Source organism: Nicotiana sylvestris, chromosome 12 (genome assembly GCF_000393655.2).
Source record: "Nicotiana sylvestris chromosome 12, ASM39365v2, whole genome shotgun sequence".
NCBI lineage: Eukaryota > Viridiplantae > Streptophyta > Magnoliopsida > Solanales > Solanaceae > Nicotiana > Nicotiana sylvestris.
Genome location: NC_091068.1, coordinates 132050495 through 132059928, shown reverse-complemented (window position 1 = coordinate 132059928; position 9434 = coordinate 132050495). Strand labels below are relative to the sequence as shown.

Here is a 9434-nt window from a genome sequence, read left to right as displayed (position 1 = left end):
TCACTGAGACATCGAGAATTCTTGGCTGTGGAGCCATTTTTTGATGTTTCCTCATTGAGGGCTTATGAGCTCGAAGTTTTCCAGCCCGGAGGTCTTACAGCTTCGAGTGGATCTGGGCTATTTCTTGTAAAAATAGCAAACTTCTTTAAAGCCCAGAGTGTTTTGATGGTAAAAAATCAAAAAATATTCATTGATTACTTGGCACAAGTATACATAGTCTTCGCTGCTGAGGGTTTGTTTGTTCTATGCAGATATGGTTCAATCGACCGTTTGGCCCAGTACATCATTTTTCTATTGAGACCCTCTTTGGCTCGTCTTGATTTCTCCGGGGGGATTCCCCCCAGTATTCGAGGTTGGTCGAAGAGAAACCTTGAATACTTGTTAAGTTCTCTTTAGGTAGCTTATAGATGTTGCCTCGTTAAAAATCTTGACGGTAAAACCCTTCTTGGGATAAAATCTGATTAAAGGAAAAGAGTGCAACGCGTGCTTTAAAACCTAAAGTCTTCAAGCCGGATGGTACTTCGATTCTTCTAACTGGATGCCTGCACACAAGTTAGTGTAATATGTAAAATAAAAAGGGATGTGGTTATCCCTTAGTTGTGATGGCGTTTCGAGCCTCGATATGCTTCCACTGCTTACTCTGGGGACGTGGTACGATCCCTTGTTATTCTACTCTGGTGTAGCTGAGGATGTAGCTTGTGATTGCTACTTAGTTGTTTCCTTATCCTTTGGCTCCTTTAATATTGAAGGTGTCGATGCACGTGCCATATTGTGCACCACGAATATCTCTCTCATAGCATGTTGCTCTCTGTATACCTTTTTTATTCCTTCCTTTGTTGGAAACTTCATTATTTGATGAAGGGTTGATAGTACTGCTCTCATGCAGTGTATCCATGGCCTTCTGAGCAAGGCATTGTATCTCATATCTCCTTCGATGACATGAAACTTGGCATTTTGGGTCGTTCCGGCCACGTTGACTGGGAGGGTGATTTCCCCTTTAGTTGTCTAACTTTCCATGTTGAATCCATTGAGGACTCAAGGGGCGGGCACAATCTGGTCGAGAAGTTCGAGCTGCTCCACCACTATCGACCAAATAATGTTGGTCGGGCTACCTGGATCCACAAGTACACGTTGAATTTGAAATGTATTCACAAGAAAATAAGTTACCAATGTGTCGTTATGAGGCTGAGATAGGGTCTCGACGTCCTCATCGCTGAACGTGAGAGCGTCCTCGGGTAAGTAACCTCGAGTTTACTTTTCCCTGGTGATGGATATTTTTGTTCTTTTGATAGTGGGTTCTTGTGCGATGTCGACTCCCCCAAAAATCATGTGGATGACATGTTGTGGTTCTTCTGTTTCATTTTTTTTATTTGCCTCTCTTTCCTGGAATTGATCTTTGGCTCGGTCACTGAGGAACTCTCGGAGGTTCCCTTTGCTAAGCAGCCGGGCTACTTCTTCTTGGAGCTATCTGCAATCTTCGGTCCTATGATCGTGTGTGCCGTGGAATTCGCATACCATGTTAGGGTTCCTCTATGACGGATCTGATTGTACGGGCCTTGGCCACCTAGTGTCTCTGATTTTGCCAATAGCAGATACGATATTCGAAATATCGACGTTGAAATTGTACTTATATAACCAGGGTACCTCCGTTGGCCCTGTGTATCTGTCAAACCCAGCTCTGCTCATGAGTCCCCGAGGGTTCTGACCTTGGTCTACCCTTTAGTCATTTCGGTGTACGTTACGCCTTGGGGTGTTTCTTCGATCTTCGGTGTATGGTTGGTACCTTTCCTTATTTGGTTTTGGCTCCTTTGCCAGGAGCCTTCTAGGATATACTGAGCCCGAGGGGGCTCCCAGTTGGTCTTTCTCGACCCTAATTTTTGATTGATATTGGTTGTGGACATTCGACCAAGTCACAGCGGGATATTCAACTAAGTTATGCTTCAGATGCTTCGAAGCCACCAAGCTTCATTCGTTCAAACCTTAGGTGAAGGCCTGCACTGCCCAGTCATCAAAGACTGGCGGTAATTCAATTCTCTCCATTTGAAAGCGAGATACAAACTCCCGCAACATCTCATGTCTCTCTATTTGATTTTGAAGACGTCGAACTTACTTGTAGCAACTTTGATGGCATCGGCATATGCCTTTATAAAACAATATGCCAGCATGGCGAATGAGTCTCCTGAATTCGGGGATAGGTTGTGATACCACATCATGGCCCCTTTTGAAAGTGTTTCCCCGAAATTCTTCAACAGGATAGATTCAATCTCGTTATCCTTCAGGTCATTTCCCTTTACGACACAAGTGTAAGTAGTGACATGCTCGTTGGGATCCAAGGTTCCGTTGCATTTTGGGAAATCGGGCATTCTGATTTTTTGGGATGGGCTTCAAAGCCGCACTTGACGGGAATGGCTTTTGTACGAATTTCTTTGAGTCAACACCCTTCAGGATCGGGGGTGCACCCGAGATCTGATCGACCCTTGAATTGTAGGTTTTTACCTTTTTATCATTAGCTTCTATCTTTTTGTTTGCCCGATTAGATCCTCTTTGTGAGGTCCTCGAGCATCTTCATAATAGCGGGGTCGGTTACTGAGCCATTATTGCTCGGTCTTTCCGGCACCTGTCCGGCCCGAGGAGCCGTCTCCGGTGCTGTCATGCTTGGAGTTTTTAGTGACTTTGCAGTTGAGCAATCGCTAGCTATTGTGCCTGCAACATCTCAAAAATGACGTAACGGCTAACCTCTTGTTCCCCCCTAGCCGGGGTTTTTTGAGCTTCTTGTTGGTTTTCTTGGCGTATACTCCTGTTAGTATGGGAGCTTATATCGACATGTTGGGCGTTGCGCGAGACCACATCCACTGGGATTGGCTCGGGTGCATCCTCAGGGTTTTGCGGTGGTATACTGACATCTGGAACCTCTACACCATTTTCTCCATGGTCTTCAAGACCGTTGTTTTCGTGTGCATTCACTAAGTTGGACATTTTGAACTGAAATCAAAGATTCTTTGGCAAGAAAAAAGTGTGAAGAATAACTTGTGTTATTCAGTAAACCAGCACACAAACAATCACTATTATTTTTAGCCCCACGGTCAGCGCCAAACTGTTTACCTTAAAAATGGTAATAACAATTAGATTTGATTTTGTGGTTCTAAAAATACGTGATTTATTTTTATGCTAGTTGTTAGACAGTAGATGCTAGGTGTGAGCTAGGAAAGTAAAGTAAGAGTGAAAAGTAGCGTTACAATCCAAATCGAGTGGCTGGGGGGCCTCGAGGTCGAGCTAAGCGTCAGGTGGCTGATATCCGATGAAGGACTAACAGTTCTAAGAGCTTTAATGAAGGCTCTTTATGATCAGTGATGAGTAATAAATGGAGAACAATCAATGAAACACAATAAATGTAAGCAATAAATCAAAAGAAAGACAATAGAGAGTGTTTAAGTTAGAGAGCAGAGAATGTTCTTGTTCTTGTATTGAATATCATGTCATGTGTGCAAAAAATAACAAGGGTCTCCTTTATATAGGAGAGGGAATCCCAACATAGTACATACCCATTTATTACAAAATATACGGCTGGTACAACCATTTAATGCCACGGTACGGGCTTGTACTATTCTTATTGACTTGGTCAGCTTTAAGCATTCGCCTTGGGAATCTCTCACTCGTTCATCATAGCCACCGATTTATACTGCCCCGAAGTCACGTTGTGCCTCGAGTCTTCTGGTTCATCGAACCTCAAGCTGTGCCTCGAGCCTTCTGGCAACGAGCTGTAGAATGCCACTATATGACCCCAAAATCGGACTTTCCGATTTTAGCCGTACACAAAAAGCAAACTGAAATTAGTTAAAAATTTAATGGAACTTAATTTGAACGAGAAAATGGAAACAAAACCAATCATAAGATCTAATATTCACTAATGTAACTCTGACGAAAAAAAATATAACATGAATGTTGTAAAGAAAGGACAAAGAAAAGAATAAGATCCTTTCACTAATCCAGCTATCTATATAAGGTAGAAACATGGAATATATATATATAAGATCGGAAAACTACAAAAAGGAATAAAATTCTCATCTCTGATTCTCTATAATGTATCTGGGTTGGAAGGATCCCTAAAAAGTTGCTTCTTGGAATTACTTTCCTTCCATTTTAGCTCATGAGTTAAATTCTTTGAAAAAGGTTTAAACTCCTTAAATTATTCTTGGAGTTCGAACCGCACATTTCAAACTCAAGGGGCAATTCATGGAATTTGACCGTTCTTGTAGTGTTTTCATATTTTAGTTGGAAATATGTCTGTCCAAATATTTTTCCATGTCAAAAGAGAGCGACTAAATATATAATACAGTAGCTTTTTAAAATAGTGGTTAATGTTTGATTACCAGTGTTAAAATTAGCTTTTTGCTAAAAAAAATTAAGTCGAGCCCCCGTCATCACTTTGTAGTTGTCGCGCTACGCCATGATGTGATAATATTCACTCTAGGTCAAAACCATATGATTTTGCTCAAAAGGCATCACATTAAGAGCGTCACTAGACCTTATATATCTCCAACTACTCTTGATTATCAACTTTTGATGTAAGACGTTATTCACAAACCCACAATCTTGCCTTACCATTCTACGTTATCGCCCTATCTCCTAAATGACATCAACATTCACTATTTTTCCCATGCATGCAACAACGTCATGACATATGACAGCCATCACATTCTGGAGATAATAGTGGACTGGTGGTGCTGCTCAATAAGTTAACTGAAAAGCCTAAAGATTATGTAAGATAAGATTAACCTTTCGAATTCCTAAAAAGGAATAAAATTAAAAATAGAAAGAGTGATAACAAAGGAGGTCCAGCAGTATATAACCTTCCCGGAAACCCTTCTAACTTTACAAAAGAGAATTAAACATAAGCAACAATGGTTTTTTCCTCCAATCCAGCTTATCTAATTCCAGCTACCAATTGGCAACAGGTTTAATTTTGGCTTTTCCTTATTCTTCACATAGCTTAATTCTTTGCCAAAAAGTATAGAATTTTATAAAGATAAATATTCTCTCACCTTTTATATTTTCTCTTACTTTTAATTTTGAACCTTTTTTCTTTACATTGTTGCATATACCTGATATCTCAGTTTTTGCTTTTCTATTATTCTTTTTGCTTATTTTTTAGAACGATGGAAGTAGCAGCTCAAATCTTCAGTTTCTATCAGCACCATCTGAGCCTGCACCACCACCACTACCACCACCTCCACCGCCATCACAACCATATGCGGGTGCGGCAGGTCAGAGGCAGATTTAATATTTTAATTAAACACGTTCAATTTTTAGGCTTTTATCGCTGATCCCATCATATATTTCTTGATATCTTAGTAATATTTCTTGAACTCATTGATTATTATATATTCCATCTGCCTATACTGCAGGTTCCACCCGCCCTAGATCCATGCACGAGCAAGCCAGGTTAGCCAACATACGAATGCCCTTGGCCGTCTTAAGATGCCCTCGTTGTGAATCGACAAACACAAAGTTTTGTTATTTCAACAACTATAGTCTCTCACAACCTCGGTACTTCTGCATGACTTGCAAAAGGTATTATTGATGCGTGAAAATCTCATCTAAAATTATAAGCTATCCAAGAGAATGTACTTTTAATTACTTAATTATATTCTGCCTTAACTAACAGGCACTGGACGAAAGGTGGTGGTCTGAGAAGCGTCCCTGAGGGTGGCCGTCGTCGTCGAAGGATTAAACTGAGCAATAGCAACAAAAACAATAACAATAATACATCCATGTCTCCAGCTTCTAGCCCTAAGAATGATGGCCTCAAAGCTACTACTAATAATCTTGGTGCATGCAACAGTAACAGATTTTTTGGTCACGTTAATTCTCAAACCCCACCTCTACGTTTCATGACTCCTTTAGGCCAACTGACTGAGCATTATCATTATCACTATAGTACTCCAAGCGATAATAACAGTAGTTTGAATTACTCCGCAATTTCTTCAGCAGCTCCAGTTGTGGATGCCAGTATTGACAGTATACAGCTTGAAATGGAGGCACAACAATTCCCTAATTTAATGGGCATATTGGATCTGTCTATGCCATCTGGACTTTACCCATCCGGAGAAGAAATCCACAGTACTGGGATAAATATCATCTGAAACCCTAATATTTTTCGTTCCTTTTTTCCTTTTTTTTTTTGTGTGTGTGTGTGGGGGGGGGGGGGGTTGTTTGTTATGTTTATATTTATTTGCAGCTTGCGTTTTCGTTTTACTGCCTCAAAACTTATTTGGATAAAGAGTGTTTTACTTAATTATAGTACTAGCTTTTACGTTAGAGATTAAGGTCTAATGTTCAAAGTAAATGGTTCAAAGTGTTTGGCTAGAAAACATTACAGGTGGTTGATTGTATGTGTACAACTTCTGGTATATGAGATTCATGTTTTGAATATCTATAGAATATGAAAATAAGGAGTGCTGGGTGTCGGCTGTTTAAAGTAGGATTTAACTTGCTGGTGTAAATAAATTTTTACATTATCAATTGTTTTTAACCTGTTGCTGTAAGCTACTTGCCCTATTTTTTATGTTACTAATTTCACATATTGTAGATAGTTATATTTGGTTTTTTCAAGATGAATTGACAGCGTTAAGATAACTTTGCACTATAAGATCTAATCAGGTTTATTTTAAGGTAATTAAAAAAAATCTCTATGATAGTAAAATTAGTTGGTAATTTCTTTGAGCTTAAAATAAAACGAAATTGTGATTGCGCCATGGTGATTGCTGCGCTTGCAGAAAGTTGCAAATTGGAACACTAAATTTTGATTCATGAATCTGATGAAGTCCTTATAACATACTGTAAGCATTTAAATTTTATCGAATATAAATCGACAAAATACTTTGGATTCTACTTTTAATTCACGATATCTAAGATAAAATAATTTATTGGACTAATATAATTGGATTAGTTATATAAGTTCATAGTGTGGAATTATTAATAAATAAATCCAAATTCATTAGGCTAGCCCATTTAATTGGGCTACGAATAATGAGCCCACTTATTAAGCCCAAGATGTCATCATCCTGGAGGCCCAATTTGGTACCACGTGTCAGATAACGTGGCAAACCAAGTCAAACGAAGAGCCAATAGGATCGTACCACGTGTCAGATAACGTGGCAAACCAAGTCAAACAGAAGAGCCAATAGGATCGTGCCATGTGTGAAAATAACAAGGCATGCCAAGTCAAATCAAAAGGCCAATTAAACTGCATCATATGGGCAAGTGACATGTTCTGACCAATCAAATGTTGCCTTGTCACGCTTCATTCTGATTGGTTAGAAAGAATTGGTTTTCATCACAATTCTTCCCTCCTACAACTATAGATAGGGGTCTTCATAACTCATAAAAGACACAAGAAATCATAACAAGAAGCAAGAAAGAACTCGTGGATCAAACGCTGCAAATTTCTGTACAGACTTCAAGTTTCAAGCAATCAAGATCAAGTCTAAGAAATCAAGTTCAAGAACGAAGAACAAATTAAGGGTCAAGGAGTACAAGTTCAAATCCAAGTACGTGCTAGTTGAATTCAAGATCATTGTTCGTGGCAACAAATATAGATTCAAAATCAAGCTCAAAGGCCTTAGAATTTATTTCTATTGAAAAGAAGAATCAGAAGATTTATAGAGATTGTATACTCAAATTGTTTGAAATAAAATACTATAATTGTTGCAATAATTTTTATTCTCGATTATTTTTCTTGAAGCAAATTTAGTGTCTACACATACGGATTATAAATTTTTGTAACCACACATTTTGATATAACAACAGGATTTTTGCTTAGTGTAATGGAGTTCGGCCTTTAAAAGTTTTGTATTAAAGAGGTACGCAGACACAAATTTTGAGAAAGAAATATCTTCACATAGAAATAATACTTTATTTCTAGTTTCACATATAGGCATCAAGAGAATCAGCTTCGTAATAAAGAAAGCCAAATTTTTTTTTTTCTTTTGGAGGTGGGGGAGTATGTAAAATGGCTATCATGGAGGGAGACCCTCAAGGAGATTCACGCCCGGGGGTTCGGTCTGTCAGCCGAGATTGAAGAGGATGAGAGGCTCGAGGCCGAAGCTAAACAACTATATGAGCCGAGGGTTCCTATACTAAGTCGGGCTTTGGTGAAGACTAGGCAGAGATGCCTTAGGTCATTTTTTGTTTTCTTTTGTACATCTCTTTTCTTTTTGTTCATTTTGAGGCCGTTTTATCGTGCCTTTGTAAATATTTTTGGAATATATAAAATGGAAAAGGGCCAAAACTGCCCCTAACATATTTACTTAGGTTTAAAAATATCCTCCGTCCACCTATTTTGTAAAAATTACCCTCACCTTTAAAAATCTGGCCCATTCATGCCCTTTTTTCTGATGCCCCTTTGCTGAATAAAAAACTATTTTATTATTTATGACGTGGCAATTGCTTATTGGTAAAAATTAAAATTTTTATTCTCACACAAATCTGATCTGTAAATAACCCACCCACGATCCATCTTAATCGTTCCAACCCTTTATACCCTTTTTAGACCCTCAAACACCCGATTCTATAACCGACTCATGATCCAATTATTATTTAGGTTTCATTTGTCAAATTTTCATATTTTTTTCTTTTACTAATTTATTATTTAGTACCCTATCTCTTTTTCTATTCATCTTCCCCAACTTAATCACCACCGGCAGTTTCCCAACCAAATCGCCGCCGACGAACTATGAAGCTAATTTGCTCACATGATTTCATTTAACTCCAAAAAGCTGCATGGAAGGGTGAAAATCTGTGGGAGTTGAAGGGTGAAGATGTGAAAGTTGAAGCTGCCAGTGGTCCTCTGTCAGCAATGGTGAGTTATTTTACTTTGGCCATGGATGAGGATGATTAGAGAAAATGTAGAGTGGGAGGGCAGGGGTGGAAGTGGAGAAGTTGAGAGGTGAATTTAGGGCATTTTAAAAAGCGGGTCATGGGTCAGGTATTAATATTTTGGGTCATGGAGTGGGCTAATAAGTGAATGTGAGATGAGGTTTTAATTTAAGCCAATAGGAAATTGACACATAATAATAAAAAAAAATTCTTAATCAAAGTAGGGCCGTCAGAAATAAGGGCATGAATGGGCTAGATTTTTAACGGTAAAGGCAATTTTGACAAAGTAGGTAGACGAAGGATATTTTTAAACCTAAGCAAATAGGTTAGGGGTAATTTTGGTCCTTTTCCGTATATAAAATATTCCCTTCGGGTATACTGTATCTTTTACTTTTTAGTATCTATTTGCAACTTTTTATTTGAAGATTGTCGTTAATTCCTTAGCACAAAATTGGACATAATCTAGAGTACTCTGAGTTGCTTGGGCTTCGAAATACTTGATAAAAATGAAGACTTGTAACATAGTTGAATGTTTTAGTCGTACATGACGATGTTTT

General features: G+C 38.6%; 1 protein-coding gene across 1 annotated transcript; it reads left to right on the top strand.

Moving 5' to 3' along the window:
* The first annotated feature begins 4899 nt into the window (after positions 1-4899).
* On the top strand, positions 4900-6178 carry LOC104240098 (dof zinc finger protein DOF2.4-like). The gene is made up of 4 exons (XM_009794880.2): positions 4900-4955; positions 5153-5264; positions 5406-5571; positions 5666-6178. Exons 1-4 carry the CDS (start codon positions 4902-4904, stop codon positions 6141-6143), a joined length of 810 nt encoding a protein of 269 aa, XP_009793182.1. The 5' UTR covers positions 4900-4901; the 3' UTR covers positions 6144-6178.
* The last annotated feature ends 3256 nt before the right edge of the window (positions 6179-9434 follow it).

Coding starts and splice junctions, on each gene's coding strand:
- LOC104240098 (XM_009794880.2), top strand. CDS start 4,902: ATGGTTTTTTCCTCCAATCCAGCTTATCTAATTCCAGCTACCAATTGG. Junction 4,956..5,152: donor CAGCTACCAATTGGCAACAG/GTTTAATTTTGG, acceptor CTTATTTTTTAG/AACGATGGAAGTAGCAGCTC. Junction 5,572..5,665: donor TTCTGCATGACTTGCAAAAG/GTATTATTGATG, acceptor CTTAACTAACAG/GCACTGGACGAAAGGTGGTG.